We start from the raw sequence: 20,353 nt of genomic DNA on the forward strand, positions 1-20,353 counted from the left end.
CATTTTTTTTTTTTGGTTTCGTCCCACTTTCATTGCCTAGATTCTCCCCATTCTCCTTCAATTGCCAAGTGACAACCTAGTAATCCATTTCCCTAGGTAACCTTTTTCCACAAGTTCTAATCTCTGTTTATCAAACCACCTGAAAACCTAGTGACATAAAAAAAAACAGTTATTTCACTATGACTATAATTCATAGTTTTATTATGGTTCTGGGTATTGAACCCAAGACATTGCTTAAGTTAGCGAAGTGCTCTACTCCCTGAGCTATACCCCAGCCCTATGACTGCAGTTTGGACAGGACTTGATGGGGACATTTCACCTGCTCTATTTGCATCCACGAAGGCAACTCAAGAGCTGGGAACAGGAGTCCTCTGGGGCTCCTGTGATATCTCTCTCTCCACCTTGTGTGGTTTCTCTGCATTCTTTCCTCTGTAGCTTTAGAATAAACATATTTCTTACATTTCAGTTCAGGGATCCCAAGATGCCTTAGGAGAGAAAGAGATAGAATTGATAGACATACAGATACAGAAAGACCATGAGTGTGTGTGCCCTTGGGCAGCTACGGCTAGGATACTTGGCCTTGGATATGGCATTATATTTGCTTCATTTTGTTTGTAAAGGCAATTACAAAGGTCTGCCTAGGCTCCAGGGGAGAGATGATAGATCTTATCTCTTAGTGGAAGAGGGTGTACCTCACGCTTTTAAGAACATATGCCCATGGTACACATTGATTCTGATATTTGTAGAATATAGTTCACCAACCTAGATGCCCATTGCCTTCTGTATCAGTCCTGCTTGCTTAGGACCAGGTCTTGAGTGGATCTATCTCCCTACCATAAACCATGCCAGCCCCTTTTTCATCTTGTTCTCAACCAAAATTTCTATCTTATATGCTTCTTTCCATGGGAAAAAAAAAGCTCAAGAGCAGTTCTCAATGAGATATCTGATTAAATTCTTTCAAATTCATTTATACTCAATAGTTTATCCTAAGACCTATAGCTGTTTATAACAGAAAACAATTATTTAGTAATTTCTCAATATGCTGTATAATGATAGATTTTGGGGAACTCAACAAGCTCAAAGAGGAGGAATGCTTCAGAGAGAGGCCTATAACAGAACTTCTCAATTATGACTTTCCAGATTTTATCATTCAGTCTGTAGACAAGCCTTCTATGTGGAATAAAGCCGAATCTCTCAGGACATAGCCTGAAAATTGTTATTTCAAAGATAAATCTAAGATAGAAATTTATTTTCTAGTTATTTACCTTTTATCTTGAAAATTAGTTCTAAAAAAAGAATGTAGTATTTGAGGAGTCTGACTCAGGCGTTCTTCTACAGTAGCATGCCTGTGGGATTCCTGAAAGTTAAAACTATATTAGAGTTTCCCAAGTAAATGGTTGAAAAGTCAGTGTACTTTCTAAAAGACATTCAAAGTTTGGACTAAGAGATTTATTTTTAAACCTTCATATATGCATCTTTCTGATTTTTTTTTTCTTTTCTTTTCTTTACAGAAAATGGCTCTGAAGATATTGATATACTTCCTAGTGGGCTGGCTTTTATCTCCAATGTGAGTATATCCAGGCTGTTCTGATGCTCACATCAATAGTTGTATAGACAGTGCATTAATGTTGTCAGCTAGGGCTGCCAGATGGACCCCATACTCACATCCCGCCTCTGGGTAGACAAGTCAACTAAAAAAAGCCCAAATAGGAATCTGGAGGGCTAATTAGAACACCACAGGAATGCCCAGCTTTGACTGCCCCATGCAGGGCAGTTCCCTGTGGTCAGCTGCACACTCACTACGATCTCAATAAATGTGTATTGATTTCCATTTGATTCCCAGGCTGATCTTCAGATCTGTCCTGTTGCTGACCGTCTCCATCATTGCCCTGATGGATTGGGTCTGTTTCCGGTAGTCATCTTCTCACGAACTCGCATTCTTTTTGCTTGCTTATGTTTGGAGCTCTGTGTTAGTGGATTGAATGTTAACTCAGTTCAAAACCCTGAGCACTTTTCATCTCAGAGTCTTTGCCGTTCTTTCCACGTCATTCAAACAGAAGTAGAGAAGAACCTACATTTTGTTTCTAATACCACCGTTCTGAGTTTGGAATGATCTCGAAATTATGCCAGCGACTGAAAATCAATAAGCAAAACCATTGCATCCTTGTGAAATGTTGAAAATTATCATGTATTTGTTAAGTTGGAATGGGTTTTGAGATTATCATGCACTTGTACATATTGGAATTGGGTTTAAGATTTTGAATAAGTGGATTTATCATATTTTTAATGTGAATGAATTTTTATTGCTAGAATTAAATGTCTGATATTCCATTTGGCCATTAAAAATATCACAAGAGAACATGAATTTTAAATCTAAACATATTTGGCCAAAAATGAGGCACCTATGTAACCATGTCCTGAAATTCTAAATTCTGAATTATGCATGGTAAAGTACAGGGGAGGTCTCATTTGGATTTTAAACCGCTGGTGGTGGCATTTATGGTTGGGATTTTATTTCTTTATTTTTCTTCCAAAATCAAAAAAGAAAAGATTTTACTTTGTTGACCTAAATTTCCTATTGTCAAGCTGAATTTTTAGTGTTATGCCAAACAGACCTTCAAAAATGATGATTCTGTAGCTAGGAAATTTCTTTGCTATTAGGAAATAATGTTTGTTATTACTCCTGTATTCTTTTTTTTTTTTAATTTTTATTTATTTATTTATTTATTTATTAGTCATACATGACAGCAGAATGAATTTTGATATATAATACATACATGGAATGTACATACATCAATCATATTGTCTGTATTCTTTTTTTGTTTGTTTGTTTTCACTGTAAGGAAGCTTCAAAATTATTACTGGGCAGAAAGAAGATATTTTCATCTCAAATATTACATGAGGAATGTTAACATGAATTTCTGAATAATGAGTCTCTTTTTTCACACTAACAAATAACTTATTCTTAGAGGCTAAGGATCATGCTCTGGTTGTTTCTAATCTTTCTGTGCTGTAACACATTCAAGATCTTGTTCTTGTTGGTCTCTCCTTTTCACCTCTTCTTGCCATCCCAGATGTTTGGAAGCTACAGATTTAGGGAGTAATTTTGCACAGTAGATATTTTTAGTCTATTCAGAGGTGCCAAACAAGATATTTTCTTCCCTGACTTGGGACTTGGCATGCTTCTCTTTGCTGGCAAGATTACTCTCCTTCACACTTTGCCAGCTAACTCCTGTTCGTGGACCTCACTGTGGTGACACTCTACCTCCTCAGGAAAGTCTTCCATAGCACTCCCTTGCTGGATGGACTCTCTTCTATGGCCCCCCATGTCCTCTGAACTTTAATGCTCTCATATGCCATACATCCTGATGTACTGGCCTGTTGCTGCATCACTAGACTTCAAGTTTCATAGAACCGGGACTTTGAAGTGGTCATTGACATACCCAGCACCTAACACACTCCCTGGCATAGGTGGGTACTTGAATTTTCCTGAATGCATGGGGTGGTTAATGAGAATAGTGGAGGATTTCGATGATTGTCCACACATACCTGTAGTCTGTTGTGGAAAACAAGCTGCCTGCATCTCCAGATGATTGTCACCATTTCCATGGGTTTATTTATAGTATGCAAAGAGTTACCTTTCATCACTAGCACACAGTAGGACTGCTGCCACTAATTCTCACCTAACTTAAACAGAAACCATGGTGAGTGTGAGGCCTTTTATCAGAAGGGTTTTATTCATTGTTACACTTAATTCAGGCTGAGTCATTTCTAGAGCACCTAGTCCTTCCCCTAGTAGGCAGTGCCCTTGTCTGTCTCCAGGCTACCAAGGTGTTTACAGAGGTGTACTTGAGGTATCTTCCTGAGCAATATTCTCCACTCTCAAATTTTTCTTCCTGCAGAAAGAGGCAGAACTTTTCTTCCTGGCAGAAAAAGGCAGTACAGTGAATGATCAGGATGATTTAGGCAAATCTTTTCTCTGCACTTCATTTTCCTCAGGTGAAAGGGGACGTAGAGACTAGATGTTCACGCTCTTCTTCTTCCAGTGCTCCCATTCTCTAAGCTACTAGGCCTGGAGACAATTGGCTCTGGAGATAGAATGGACTTGAAGATCGAATGTTATGAATGCCTGATATTGTAAGAATGGTGATGTCCTTAAGAGAAGAATAAATATCCATGAGAGAAAGAATTTAACAGGAGGATATTTACTTGGATTTTGACAAATTGATTTTGAGCTGCCCTTAGGTGGTATTTGGTATTTGCTAGAGCACCAAAAAGACAGGTTATAGGTAAACATGCATTTGAAAGTCATTAGTGCAGAGGAGATACCTGAAATCTTACGAATGAGACCTACCAGGAAAGAGCAAGAAGGGAAAAGAGATGGAAGAGGACAGAAGGAGGAAGAAATCCAAGCGGGGAGGAATGGAAGCAGTATTCCTATCTCTAAACTCTATCTTTGACTTTTTGACATATAATGTCAAGTACCTCAGAGATGCAAGGAAGGAAAGATAGAAGGGCTGTCAAGTAAAATATTTTGGAGACCATTGGTAGAACTTCATGGAGACATTTTTACAGCTGGCAGGAGCAGAATGCTGATTTCAGGGAATTGAGGATTGGAGCAAATCAGGTGATGTTTCTGAAAAATTTGATGGTGAAGGGAAGAGAAATAAACATGTATTTGGAGTAAATTTAGGAGATTTGTTTCAAGGAAAGAGAAATATGAGAATTTTTTTTCAGGCCAAAGAAGAAGCTATTGGTGAAAAATGAGTAATACAGCAAGAGAAAGAGAGAAGTCATGATTTCTAAAGACAGGCCCTAGAGAACAGGGAACAAGCAAATAGGTGGAAGATGTCAATGTAACAATAGAAGAGGGAGGCTTCTTCCTTGAGAAAAGAGGGAGAAAGGAAGAGAATGGGTAAAACTGAAGAAACCGAGAGAAAAAGTAGGTAATTGGGAAAAAGTGGTGTTGTCTTTTTAGAAGAGTAGGAGATAACACTATCCATTCAAAATAAAGAGGAATAAGGAATATTTAGCAACCACAAATTTCAATTTCCTCTATAAATGAGGAAACTAAGCAGTAGGCTTGCCAAGGGACATACACAAAACAAAGCAGTCTGGCCTTTTGCTTTATAATTTTTGTCCTACCCTTTCTAAATTAAAAATGTTTCCTTATCTTGAATACGGTTCTTCGCATATCCATAGCCAATGCTGAGATGACATTGGTAACCCACAAATCAGATAAGGGCAAGAGCTGACCATGTCGAAAACCTCAGATATCTAAATGAATGTAGAACTCTGAACATTTTTGTTTGGCTTTGAGATTTTTAGCTTCTACATGAAAATGTTATTTTAATATGTATATGTGTGCATACCTATTCTCTATTTTTTAAAAGGGATTAAAATATCCAAGCATGCCAGATTTTGCACCAGATGCGTCAGGAAAAATCTACTTGATGGATCTGAACGAACAAAACCCAAGGGCACAAGCACTGAAAATCAGTGATGGATTTGACGAAAAATTTTTTAATCCACATGGGATCAGTACCTTCATCGACAAAGGTAAAGCCTGAATGATTAAGGATGAGGGGAAATTAAGGAATTAGAACTGATGCATTACCTACATTTATGTTAAAGAAAAGGGCAGATGCTATACAATATTTGTAAAAGTCTAAATGTGTATAAAAACATTTTTTAACAGTGCATCAAAGAAGGAAGACTAGTATTAGGGCTCCGGTCCTTGTCTCTCTCACCTATCTACTTCTTTACTTATCTGACTACCATAACCTCTTTGTATACTGTTCTCAGAAATCTAACACATAAACTGAAGCCCTTTTGAAAACAATTGTGTGGCATTAAAAAGACATAAAATAAAGAATAGATAAATTGGACTCATGAAAATTAAAAACCTTTCTGCCTCAAAAACACCATCAAGATTTTTTTCTCTTAAATAATTAACATTTAGCAAGTTAATAAATAAAACTGAAAATAAATATTGGGTAAGTTATAATATTCATTAGAGTTTCAGTAGTGATTCATTATTTTCTATATATAAAATGGCATTTGACACATTTTGGATTAAATAAGAGCTTTTAACTGATGGTTTGTGGCTGAGGGTGGCTTCTCAGAGAAGGACTGTATAAAGGAAATATTTGAGAAGGTAGAGAAAAGGGTGTGAATAAAGGCATGGAAGTAGTAATATCTATTATGTTCTCAGAAAACATTAAATTATTTATTTTGAGCAAAAAAGAAATACCATAAAGAGAGTGAAAAAGTGAAAAGAATGAAAAATAGTATTTGCAAAATAATATATCTGATGAAAATCTTGTATCCAGAATACATAATTTTCCAACTCAACAACGAAAAGACAACACAATTTAATTGTGGTCAGAGCCGGGTGCAGTGGTGCCCATTTATACTCCCAGTTATCTGGGAAACTGAGGCAAGAGGATGGCAAATTTGAGGCCAACTTAGGCAACTAAGCAAGACCCTGTCTCAAAATAAAATAAGAAGTGATGGGTATGTACCTCAGTGGTACAACACGTGCTTAACATGAAGGAGGCTCTGTTAAAAAAAAAAAATGGGCGGAACAGAGATCTGAAGACATTTCTCCTAACAAGCTATGCAAATGTCCAATAAGCATGTAAAAAGATGTCCACCATCTAAGTCACTCAGGAAATGCAAATTAAAATGAATTACTTCTTCACAACCATAGAATGATGATGATGATGATGATGATGATGATAATAATAATAATAATAATAATAATAAAAAGACCTTCAATAACAGGTATGGGCAAGGCCATGGAGAAACTGGGACCATCGCACTTTGCTGGTGCAGCCACTTTGGAAAGCAATCTAGCAGTTCCTCAAAATGTTAAACATAGAGTTACCATTTGATTCAGCAGCTCTGCTCCTCAGTGTGTGCCTAAGAGAAGTGGAAACATCCACACACAAACTTGTACCCAGCTGGCACAGTGGCGCATGCCTACAATCCCAGCAGAATAGGCAAATTCATAGAGACGGAAACAACATTGTGGTTGACAGAGGCAAGGAGAGTGGGGAATAGGGAGTGACAGCTAATGGGTATGTGGTTTCTTTTTGGGAAATAAAAATGTTCTAGAACTAGATAGTGATTACAGTTGCACAATTCTGTGAATGTACTAAAACACACTCAATTTTACATTTTAAAAGACCAAATCTAATGATATGGGAATTATAATTATAAAAGCACAGCATAGTTAAACCATTGTGATACTTTAAAAATAGCATTTTTCAATATTATATTTGACTTGTTCATAGTTCATAATTCCAAACTAATTTAAATTTTATGTATGTGTGTTTCCATTAAGCGATAGAAAAAAGAATGGTGAAACATCACTAGCAAGCAGGGCACGGTGGCATACGCCTGTAATCCCAGCAGCTCAGGAGGCTGAGACAGGAGGATCAAAAGTTCAAAGACAGCCTCAGCAACAGTGAGGCGCTAAGCAACTCAGTGAGACCCTGTCTCTAATAAAATACAAAATTGGGCTGGGGATGTGGCTCAGTGGTTAGTGCCCCTGAGTTTAATCCCTGTCCCCCCGCCCCAAAAAAAAATAAATCACTAATAGTGTCTGCATGAAGAGAAGACCAAATTGAAGAGGTATAATTCAGAATTTTAAAAAAACATTTTAATTTTTCCAAATATCTACTGGAGTTCCAATGAATTGCTAAGTGGAAATTTGCTGAGGGTGATTTTAATGAATAAAAAAGAATGATCAAAGATTGTTTCTACACACTCATTCAATGTATCTTTGTTCAATTCCTTTGGTCTACACTAACATAAATTTGTTCATTTTTTAAATTTTTATTTATTTATTTTTTAATGTGGTGCTAAGAATCGAACCCAGTACCTCACATGTGCTAGGCAAGTGCTCTTCCACTGAGCCACAACCCAGACTAAATTTGTTCATTTTCAAATAAACGGAGACCTCTAAAATGTTTGAACACTAGGCTAGTAAGTAGGCTAAATAATCCCTGAAATCTTCTGTGTTACTTGATTAACAAGCCTTTCTTTAAAAGATAATTGTGCCCAACAGTTTTGCATTGCTTTATAGTTTACAAAGCATTTTCATCTATTCTAGTTTATTTTTAAAAATAAGATCCTGGGCCCAACCTTGACACTCTGTCTTTCTCTGACCCATTCAGTCAACTCATTATAATGTTCTGGCTGATGTACCTTTCAAATATCTCTGCAATCTGCCCACCTCTCCCCATCCTGCTGCATCAGCCCAGTCTAAGCTCTGAACTTGACTTCCCTGGATTTTTGCATTAACTCCATTACTGTACCTTCCTTCTTGTACCTCCTCCATACATTTAGCAAGATTTATTTCTATACAAATATGATTGTCACTCCCTTTTTTAAACTCTCCATTACTCTGAGGATAAATCCCAAATCTCCAGAACAACCTGGGTTCCTGGATGCTTCCCCTACATATTCTGGCATCTGTGTGCTGAAGATGGAGACATTTTCACTGGATACAGGTTCTCTGGACCAGCCAAGTTGAATTTCTTTTAGTCATACCCATGCCTTAGGGTCTTTTCATCTGCTGTTTCCTTTGCCATGAATGTCTTTTCAGCACTTCCGGCTTTACTCCTCTTCATCATTCAGGTCTCAGCTTATATTGCCTTCCCAGAGAAGCCTTTCCACCATCTTGGTTCAGGTTGCATACCTATCATATTTCTTCTCAACACTCATCAAAATGATCACTAATGTAAAAAAACAAAAAACAAACAAACAAACAAAAATTTTCTTTCCTTCTCCTGCTATTGCTCTGTAGAAACCTCTTCACATCTTCAGATCCAAGCTTAATAGTCACTCTTGAGTGGGTGACACTCTATGAAGAAGGCACTCTAGTGTTCTTTGTCTTTTGTTTATCTTTGTCTTTCCTTGTTTTCTTTAAATTATAATCACCATCACCATAAAGGCACAGGTTACTTGTTCATTGTTGGATTCCTGGCACATTATCTGATGTACAGCAGGTACTCAGTGAATATGTGTTAGAAGAATAAACGAATGGATCCTGCAGGACAGGTAGAGCACATGTTAATACTCAATTTTATAGATGGATAAAATGGAATTGAGAGAAGAGCAATGAAGTGTGACTTCATTTCTATTGTTAGTAACTGGCCAATCGAAAACTGGGATCAGTAGTCTGTCTTCTAATCCTGTATCTTTTACTGGGGTGAATTAGGGCATCAAGCTCTATTTAAATAATCCAAAAACCATAACACTTTTGCCTGATACTGTGCTACATATAAGATGTTTCATGGGAGAAGATGTCCTAAATGAACTTAGCCTGGAGCTACTTCACTGCATAGGATGGTGTTAGAAGTAGAGTTTTGGGGAGAAAAAGGGGGTAAGGGGTGTTTTGTTTTGTTATGAGACCAGTGAATAGATTAACTCTTAGTCATATAATCAATTTTCCAGAAGTTAAGTGTGTTATGATTAACAGCCTATGTTATTTATTAGTCCCCTACCTTTATTTTGTATTTAATTCATATGACCAAAATGTTATACATAGAACTAGGGATGAAATGAGGAGAGAGAGAACAAAAGTATCCTCACTAAGCATAACTTATATGGAAAGAAGGCTCAAGTAGAGATGCTAAAAGGGGTAAAACCAAGACAGCATGAATAGTTATTCACAATTCTGTCCAACAAGAGAGTCTGGTTCAAAGATTCAATCAAAAGATTGTTTGAGGGTTGAAATCCAATCCATGTTCTGTTTGCGAAGTCTTGAAACACATCTGGGTCAGACCAAAAGATTCACCTGTGAGGGTGCACCTTTCCTTAATTTGCATGAGAGAGCCCAACTTGTTTCAGAGACCCTGAGTATAAACTTTGCATCTCAGGTTTAGGCTTGTTCCATCATGTGATTGGAAACTGCATTGAGGAAGGGAATAGGGAAGATGAACACATAACAGGTCCTGTAATGGGAGAATGGAGCCAGTCCTTCTAAAAATCCAGAGCTCATCAGACTTAGAGCTCCTGACGGTCCGATAACAGTGCTCTTTGAGGTCAGCTTTCTACCCTCAATCATACATTCCAAAGTGAAAACAGGTAGGCTAACATTCTTGAGGTTGGTAATACCTGGAATAGGCTAGTTTTTCTTCGACTTTCATATTTACATTCCATGTCCATTGGGTTAACTAAATGTTGTTATTGCAACCTCAGGTAGTTGACTTGTAACAGAAGGTCATTGTCTAGATGGGAAATGTTGCTTATTTGAAGGTATTTACACTGCCCTGACATTTTTTGAACTTGCATTGTACCATAGACAATTGCCACACACATAGACATTTCTCAGTAAAGTTTTGTTTTTTGCACTCACTTATTGAAGGTCACCTGGAGAAACTACACCCATGTTTATGCACCATTGTCATTCTGTACCTTCCTGTTAGTATATACATGTGAGGCTCAAGAGATCATTGCACAAATATCTGTGATAGGCTCTGCCACTTGATGATGGTGAAATTGCTGAGTCACTCCTTATCTGAGCTTCATTTCCAAAATCAAAAACAAAAAAAAAGTAGAGATTCTAGTATTTGTGTTAATTACTAATCAGGTACTGTGAGGCCCAAAAGCAATATCATGAAGAAAATCTATGCAGCAGGCACAGTGGTACATGCCTGAAGTCCCAGCCATGAGAAACATTGAGGCAGGAGGCTCACTTGAGGCTGGAAGTTCAAGACCAGCCTGGCAACATAGAAAGACCCCATCTGAAAACAAAAACCCTCAGAGGTGATCAAGTTTTAAAACAAGTCTAATAATGGTTGCAATATAGGAAAACCTCTTGGAAAATTATGCTTTTTCTCCCATTTAGACCACACGGTGTATCTCTACGTTGTGAATCATCCCCACATGAAGTCCACTGTGGAGATATTCAAATTTGAAGAACAACAACGTTCTCTCATACACCTGAAAACCATAAAGCACGAACTTCTCAAGAGGTATAGAATTAAAGTATTGTGTACTTCTATTTATTTTGTACCTCCACTGTATGCTTTGTTTTCTTTGATTCTGCAGGATTTCTTAAACTTTTGTTTTGTAGCATTTTTTTCTAAAGCTCTCTTAAGATTCCCATGGTGACACTGCCCAGCACCTCACTAGAAATTGCTGTGTTCAGTATTGAATATCCCTATATTTTCCAACTTTTTGAAAGCATTTTAATCCCATAAAGGTGCTCAATTAGATTCCCAGCTCTAATTTCATCCTCTTTACCACAGCAACTCAATACCTTCCATTGTGCTCTCTTTAAACACCTACTCCCTTCTCCAGTTGTCTGGGTAGGTTGCATTCTGTGAGCCTCACCCACTGGGTGTTATAACCAACCTCCAGATGGGCCATTTCTTTGTTCAATCAGAGCTTTCAAGTAGAATTTGAGAAAAGCTCATAGGCACTTATAAAATTATATCTATTAAGAGTTGACTGTGTACCAGACATGATTTAATTCTCTCAACAGCTTAATAGCTTTTAGTCATAGGCATGAGGAAACTGAATCTAGTCTTGAAGAAGTTTTGGGATAGGTAACTTTCTCAAGTTATACAATTTAAAACTGTCATAACCATGATGCAAATCTAGATCCATCTGAATTCAAAGCAAAGTTTTCAATTGCAGCAATGAATGTCTTTCTCATTACGTTGAGAAAAATAGGTGGTTTTTTTGGGGGGGGGATGGGCTACCTATTTTAAGTGTGCTACAAAACAATGAAGAATTTTTCTTATGTAAAATAGGATCAGTGCTAAAGGACTGGTTTTAAAATAATAAAGGTTGACTTCTCCATGAGACAGAAAAACAAGGAAAGGAAAGGAGGAACTTTCCTCTCCTTTGCTGCTTTTCTCAACATCAATTGTGAATTTCTCCCTATGGAATTTGAAGGCAATAAAAGCAGAGGCCAGAAGAAGTTAGAGAAGTTGAGATTATTAAACTTTTCCCATAATGCATTGTGCAAGGTTCTGAGCCACAGTGGACCAGGACTTTCACAGGGTCGCTGGGAAACTGTGGACAAGGAACTTAGTTGGTGATTCAATTTTCTTAATAAAATGAGAATTCTCTCATTGACCTGATTTATCTAATTTGTGGATTGTGAGGATCAAATGCAATAGCAAATGAACTCACAGGAAGAGTTCAAGAAAGCACAGCCTGAAGACAAAACCTGGTATGTGACCACTTTATTAGGGAGCTCAATTCCAGGACGCACATGTCAAAGACCCACCTGAAGCAAGACAGGGGGAATGTTATGAGCTGAATCATGTTCAGTAAAAGAGATAGGTTGAAATCCTAATCCACTGTATCGCAGAATATGGAGGTAGGGTCATTGCAGATGCAATTAAAGGTGAAGTCATACTGCAGTGGGGTGTACTCTTGGTATCCTTGGAAGAAGACAGATACACAAGGGATGCCAGGGACTACCAGAAGCTGAAGTAGGCAGAAAAAGATCATTCCATAGAAACTTCAGTGGGAACATGGCCCTGCCAGCTCCTGGATTACAGACTCCTAACCTCCAGAAATGTGAGGCAAAGATGTCTGTTGTCTTAAGCCATCCAGTTGGTAGTACCTTGTCATGACAGCACTGGGAAACTCATATATGGGGAGAACTGTAGCAAATCCATTTTCAATCCAGCCTCTGCTAAATACAATGGACTGCTTGAAATGATAGGCTTATCTCTAGTAAGCAACATAAGCCTCATTTCAGAACAATCGGGCGAAGATAAGAAAGAGAAAAGAGCTTATCCACCCGCCTCATCTCCCATTAGTCATAGGTTTAAGGGGTTTTACCTCCATGACCTTCCGTGTTGTGCATATGCAAGTCTAGTCGGGTGATATCCTGTGCTCTGATGTCATGTTGGAAGGCCAGAAGTGGGAGGCAAGAGGCCCACAATAGGCATGAGGTAATTAGGCTGCCCCTGTGGGCAACCTGTTAGATCCCACACAGAACTGGTTGAAGTAGAGCTCTGCTGCTGGAACAAGGCAGGTAAAGAGGAGTATGAGAGGTACCCTGATACCCACACAGACCAAGTAAGTAAAAGGGGCAGAACAGAGAGCTATGGAAACAAATTGTGAAGGAATTTAATTTATGGTGTCAGGTAAGACGTTAACATAATTTATGGTGTCAGGCAAGGATTTTTGGAAGAAGGACCCTTTAAGCAGAGATATGAAAGATGAAAAGCCCATTGACCTTGGAAAAGTTATTATACTTCAAAACCTCAAAGAATTTCCCAATTCCTCCCAAATTTCCTGTCCTAAAATTTAATCTAAAAATCTTTAATCTTTCTTTTTTTTTCAAGTCACTATTTTTTTTTCTTTTTCCAAAATGGAAATGGTTTTACCATCTTTACTGGTTGTAAGCATAAGGCTTGCTCCAGTTAAGAATTTTAATGATATTGAAGGTCAAAAGAAGGAATATCACCTGCAACTCATTCTATTCAGGGAAAAATATAAGGACCAAGATGGATTCTGTTGGGATATGATAACAGGAAAAAAAACTTAGGCTCAAAACCACATAGTTTTGTTTTATTTTTGTTTCCTAACTCCTCATGCTTCGTACCCAATGTTGCTGATTAAGGGACTCAGTTTCATACTGTTCTTATTTAGGACTATAGGAGGATCACAATTCTCTATCATCAGAAAAATTGCTCATTACTATGGAAACATAATGGGTCACCCACTGGCTCCCAAAGTCTTCCATCAGGAAGCCACACATATTTCATTTTATTGGCCAAAGCAAGTCATATGTCTGTGCCTAACTTCAAGTGATGCAAAGAAGTCTAATTCCTAAAGGAGCAGAACCATGACAATTATGGCTGCTACAGATAATCATTATCCACACTTATAAGTCAATAGAGTTTGGAGTTTGAGGTTTATTTGTATATTTTCTTTCTTTTTACCAAAAGAAATGGAAGGTATGGTGAGAAAATAATAAGTGGCTTAAAAAAAAAACTATCATGGCAATGCAAAATCATGTACTTTTTGTGAGATTCTTGTAATCCATAGTAATTCATGTCTACTTTTTGAAACTGAGGAACATATTCATCTTTGTTGATATTAGCAATTTCAGCAATAGTCAGGATATTCAAGTACTCCATGCATCCCTCCACCTTTTTTTGTTTCTCTTTTTAGTGTGAATGATATTGTGGTTCTTGGGCCAGAACAATTCTATGCCACCAGAGACCACTATTTCACCAACTTCTTCTTGGCACTTTTGGAGATGATCTTGGATCTGCACTGGACTCATGTTATTTTCTACAGCCCCAAAGAGGTCAAAGTGGTAGCCAAAGGATTTAGTTCTGCCAATGGAATCACAGCCTCACTAGACCATAAGTATGCGCTCTTATAATTTTTCTACCTTTTGCCCTTGACATTTTGCCAAACTTCTTCCCTTAAGAGGAAATTGTTTCTTCAGGCTTGAAGAGTTAGTATATGAATGGAGGGATCAGGTGTAGCCAGGGTACACACTAATGTGTAATCTCAAGCAAACCATATTTATTGTGCTTCAAGTTCTCTCTTACTAGAGGAGGAGTAGCATTAAAAAAAAAAAAAAAAAAAAGACTCCTTCTTGTTCCAAATTCTTACATGGCTTTAGAAATATACTTTTTAATACACTGTAAAGCAGAGTAAGTATGCAATACTCCTGACCCTGATGAGGCTAGAAGGTATTTAACCATTAATACTATGTCCAGTTACCCAAAAGCTCTCATTAGGGAAGGAGGTCCACCTTAGATTGGGCATTATGATTATGTAATTTTCGGGATTACTGATTAACAACAGTGGACTTTTCAATGACTAATTTAAGCAGCATGAAATTTTATGAGGAAACACTCTTTATAAGCATTTTTAAAATGAAGTGGTTTCTCTCTCTCTCTCTCTCTCTCTCTCTCTCTCTCCCTCCTTCCCTCCCTCCTTCCCTGTGGTACTGGGGGATTGAAACCAGGGGTGCTTTTTCACTGAACTACATCCCCAGCCCCCACAATTGAAGACTTTACAAAAGAGAAGTAACAAGAATATAAGAAGATATAAATTTGAGATAATAAACAGAGATGATTTTAGTGGAAAAATACCTCTAAGTATTTTTTCACTTTCAAAAAAAATTATGATTGAGCTTCATGGTCACCTGAGACTTTTTTTCAAGCGTTGGTCTTTCTGTAGTCTTATAAGAAGTCTTTTTACCTCTACTTGAGGTAAGGAAAAAATTGCAACTCTTCAGAATGAAAATTGAGCCCATATATCATCTAAAACACCAGTTTTGTTATTTCATATTCAAAGCCTGTTTAAAACATTTCAAGAATATTAAAAATACCACTTCATCATCTTCTTTTACTGTAATTTAGAAAAGCATCTCAGTGGTACTTCAAACTAATGTGAATGTTTATATCTCTTCTTCAAAAAAGAGTTAGTGTCATATCTCATTACTACTTGCTCAAATGTAAATTTTTTATTTACTTTAAAGGTATATCTATGTAGCTGATATAACAGATAAGAACATTCACATACTGGAAAAGCATGATAACTGGGATTTAACTCAACTGAAGGTAAAATACCCTAGCTTGCTCTACAACATGGCATGCTTAACCCTCACACTCCACCCAGGTGTGTGCTCCTTGACTGAAGCATCTATGACTATTTTAGAGCAATGCTGGTGGGGTGAGACTGTGCTTTTGCTTTGCAAGTGAAATAGCAAAGCCAATGCCAGGTTCAAGTTTCAGGAAGAGCTTGTAGGAGGTGGGGAGAATAGGAATGACACTGAAAATTGTCTCCACAACTTCTTCTTTGTTGATAGGTAATACAGTTGGGCACCTGGGTGGATAACTTAACTGTTGATCCTGACACTGGAGATATTTTGGCAGGATGCCATCCTAATGCCATGAAGTTGCTGAACTATAACCCTGAGGATCCCCCAGGGTCAGAAGTAAGTGCTTATATTTCACTGAGCTCACAGGTAAAGTTGCAAGAATGAACAATTTATTGAGGTGATGTGGGTCATACTTGATGTTCCAAAACTGAACAAATTCTACAAATGAAAAGTGTAGAGATTTAGGCAGAATAGTCCTTTCACATCACCAGGTACCAATATAACATTAATGCCAGGCAACATATTTCATCCTTGCAAGGGTTTGATTTGCTGCTGGGAGTAATGAGAAAACATGAGCTTAATAATTCATATAGATCCAAATTGCTGTATAGTGTTTCCAACCAAAAGGTGGGCTCTGAAAAGGTCCTCTGCTTAGGCAAAGAGAGAGATGAGTATGGAAGTATCGTCTTTCAGACTCCTTAACATGAGACTGAAATAAGAGTGTTTAAATGAAAGTCTCAAAATTAAATGAATTTTTGCTTGTAGATACGATCATGTCAAATAATGTCTCATTTTAAAGGTTTTATTTGCATTTTTTTTTAATCTCTTCTAGAACTGAGATTGTGGCTCAGAGGTAGAGCGCTCACCTAGCATGCGTGAGGCACTGAGTTTGATCCTCAGCACCACATAAATATAAAATAAAGACATTATGTCCACCTATAACTAAAAAAAATAAATAAATATTTTTTTAAAAAATCACTTCTAAAACAATCACCTAAGTCATTGAATTTTCTACAGCATTAAAAACAATGGCATAAAGCATCGCATTTTCTGTGGCACTGAGTTTAAGAATTAAAAAAAAAAACCTCCAGTGAATGTAATTGGAGCTACAAATCCTTGGCACACATCCTCTGATTAATTCACAGACATTTACTGAGCACTTGTAACATGTCAAACATTGTTCTTATACCTAAGACAGGTCAGAAAATAAAACATACAAAGATCCCTGTTCTTAGGGAGATGAGGGCAGGCAATGAACAACAAGCATAAGAAATAAGTAAATTATATCATAAGTTCGAAGTTCTATGGGCAAAACAGAACAGCAGGGCAAAGAGGGTCAGGATTTCTGTGAACAAGGCCTGGGTTGATGCCAATCTAATAACCAGGACACAGTTTTGAGAAAAAGGAAAAAGATTTTTTTGCTTTGCTAGCAAATGAGAAACACAGGGAACTCTAGTCCGAGAGGTTGTGATTCTGCTCATCAAGGGGAACAGAGAAATTTTAAAGAGGTGATTCAAAGGCTACATTCCAGGTATTCCCTGATGGGAGAGGGGGGAGGGTTGAAATTCACTTGCTAGTTTGGGAAAGAGAGAAAAGGGGGGAGGGAAATGTCCATTTTAAAATAAGTCTCAGTGGCAGAGCAGCAAGGACTATATTCAAAGCATGAGGTAGACCACTGTTAAGAATATTAAATACAGAGATCAGAATTGACCTCATTGAGAAGGTATGGTTTGGAGGAAGATACAACATTTGAATACAGGTTTGGGGAATTAGGAAACTGAAATTTAAATCCTAGCCTGGTAATTGGCCCAGTGGGTAAATTAGAACATACAATTACTTCTGCTAAAGAATATTGCTGTTTTTCAGCTAAAATTGTTTTCTTTTAAATTAAAACATTAGTCACTGCTTCTTAAAAAGAGCACCAAGATACAACTATAATGCAGCAATTAAAAAAAACATGGAGAAAATATAAAAAATTTAAAAATTTAAAAATAAAATAAAACAACTAAGGGGGGGGGGGGAAGGAAGCACCAAGAAATATAAAAAGAAACTAAATTCCAGCCTGAGCTTCAAATCTGAAGAATCCTTACACTGAGCTAGCAAGCTATCTTTATTTCAGGTGTGTGTCCTGTGCCGGTGCCACTCCCACCCAAGTGACAGATATAAATAACTTTGTGACAAAAGTCCAGCCACAACATCTGCCTTAAGGAAGTGCAAATAGAATCCATAGAATGATTGGGAAGGAGGATCTTTTTTCACATCTCTGTTTTCAAGTTTGAGCACTTGTTTATTTTAGATAAGATTTATTTCATCACAGTTGCTGACACCCTTTCCTTTCAGTAGAGTCCCTTTTTTTTCTGTGTAAAATCCAAGCTTGAGTGAGTGCTGTGTAATAAACTTGAGATGAAGTTGCAGGATCTTCCTTAAGATGAAACAAAACTAAACCCTAAACTTTGTTTTAACAGGAGGTATTTATGTAGACTCTTCACTCACTAATTTCTGATTGTTTTCCTTTAGTTTCTGTCATGTTCTGCTTAAATGAACTTTATCCAGGCTGTTTGGAAACCTGAGTGCTTATTTATTTACTGATTAGCAAAGTTAAGGATGTTCACCCTGAGGATCAATAACAGCACTAGTCACTAATATATTAGGTGGGATTCCAAAGTAGTCTGCGTTCTTTGTGCTCCCTAGCCACTTGGGAGATGTGAAGGGGTCCAGCCATGATGACTACTACCTACCACCCCCATACCAGATTGACTTCGGTGGCCGACTGGGGTTTCCTTTTCTGTTTTGTCCCATGTTATCTTCCTCATGCTTTAGGCTCAAAGGCAAGACCCTCCCCAACAGAAGGAAAACCACTGCCCACTTGCAAGTTAGATAAGAGTGTTCGCTATGTCTAACCTCCTTCCATAGGGGACGACTAAACTACCACAATTTTTCAAGCTCTCTATTGAATAATTTGGCTAATGTCAGATAAGCAATCCATTTTATTACCTAGATATTCTTAGGACATTAACGCTATTGTCAGAAGATGGAAGATTATTTAATATATACAGATTTGAGCCTATTAATTTCTGAAAAAATTTTTTTTCCTGGTATATTTGGAAAAGAAAATATCACTAGATAGCCATTTGCCCATATAATATACTAATGAGTGATCTTGTCTTGACAGGTACTACGCATCCAGAATGTTTTGTCTGATCAGCCCAGGGTGAGCACCATCTATGCCAATAATGGCTCTGTGCTTCAAGGGACGTCAGTGGCTTCTGTATACCATGGAAAAATTCTCATAGGCACAGTGTTTCACAAAGCTCTCTACTGTGTACTCTAAATTGCAGGTATTCTAAAGAATCTACATGTTTGATGAAAGTAAACGTGCAATTATATAATAAGTTGAACTGTAAACAAATAACACATACCATCAAAGGTGTGCCTTGCTTTTCTTATGGCTAGAGGTGAAAGAACAGAATTGATTACATAACATCCACCAAATCTCAAGCCACCTAATGACAGTGCAACTAGAAGTCAGATTGCTCCACTCTTCTTCAAGCATCCCCAATATCATTCTACAGTAAAATACATGGGCTGTGGCCATGGAGGGCTCTAGCTCACCTATAGCCCCTTAGAACCTGTGTAACACAATTGCCTCCTACAAGCTGTGACGTTCTGAGTCTCCTACAGTCCACATCACGAGAGGAGCTAATGTTCAAGCATTTATAATTCCTGTTCTCTTCCCCCAATTGTGTGGGGCACCAAATGTTACTCAAGTGTCCCAGTCTACAGCAAAAAGCAAGAACTGGCATCATGAGACTACCCAAGGCCCTGCTTGAACATGCATTCTCCCCAGTAGACACACAGGGAATCAGATTCTGGGAAATGTGACAGAGCAAAGCCTCACTGGCTACCTTAGGACAAGGACAGGGGTGATGTATTTACCTGTATGAGGTCACTATTTGTACCAATACCTGTATTTCAAGTGTTCCTGAGCTGCTTGACTCTGAACCATGAGATGGGAGCTCAGGGCACTTGTTTTCCACTGCTCTCAGCTTGCTCTACAGGTTAATTCAATAAACACTTATTAAGCATCCTCCTACGGACTTGGCACTAACGTCTCTGAAAAAGTCACATGGTTCTGATCTAAAGTCCCATCTTAAGAACCAACCCAACCTTAGTTTGATAACAGTAAACACAAGCATCCCTTTCTTGTTTACAAAACAAAAATCAAGGCAACCTTTGACAAATCATTAAAGATAATCAGTGCACTCAAGCTCCTTATTAAGCAGGTGGTTGGTTGATGTTTTTTTCTCCTCCCCTGGGAATGGGGAGTTGTGGAGACCTCTTTATATCCTAAAGAACATTGCTCAGCTAGACGTAAGTTTTGCTGAAAAATTTTGTAGCAGAGTAGATGGTAAGACTTTGTAGTTTTCATTAAGAGAGGAATGGCCCAGCATAATATTATAGTGAGTCATCATATTTTAAGTTTCAAAATCATAGCCACCAGGGGACACAGAAAAAAACAGAAATTAAGGGCATGTATACAATAATGTTTATTTGTTTGTTTTTGTCCCTTACCCTCACACCCACTGAATTACATAGCTTACCGGACTAGGACAGAATGTAGAGTATCAGCACTGAGAGGACTAAGAAAATTAAGATATTGGTGGGTTCCTGTCAATTGACTCTGCCCTGCCTTCTCCCCAGTTAGGAAAATCTGGGTGATAAAAAATCTCCCCAGAAGTTTGAGGG

At 37.8% G+C, this 20,353-nt stretch overlaps 1 protein-coding gene across 1 annotated transcript in view; it reads left to right on the top strand.

Annotated features, from left to right (window-relative positions):
• The window catches only part of Pon3 (paraoxonase 3), a 27,968-nt gene extending 8,274 nt beyond the window's left edge, over positions 1–19,694 (top strand). The window contains exons 3-9 of the mRNA XM_015488223.2: positions 1,512–1,567; positions 5,394–5,559; positions 10,862–10,988; positions 14,158–14,358; positions 15,485–15,566; positions 15,815–15,943; positions 18,780–19,694. Of these exons, the coding sequence (XP_015343709.1) occupies positions 1,512–1,567; positions 5,394–5,559; positions 10,862–10,988; positions 14,158–14,358; positions 15,485–15,566; positions 15,815–15,943; positions 18,780–18,938 (920 nt within the window). The 3' untranslated portion in view covers positions 18,939–19,694. The remainder of the gene's footprint in view (positions 1–1,511; positions 1,568–5,393; positions 5,560–10,861; positions 10,989–14,157; positions 14,359–15,484; positions 15,567–15,814; positions 15,944–18,779) is intronic.
• The last annotated feature ends 659 nt before the right edge of the window (positions 19,695–20,353 follow it).

Source organism: Marmota marmota, unplaced genomic scaffold, assembly GCF_001458135.2.
Source record: "Marmota marmota marmota unplaced genomic scaffold, marMar, whole genome shotgun sequence".
NCBI classification, from domain to species: Eukaryota; Metazoa; Chordata; class Mammalia; order Rodentia; family Sciuridae; genus Marmota; species Marmota marmota.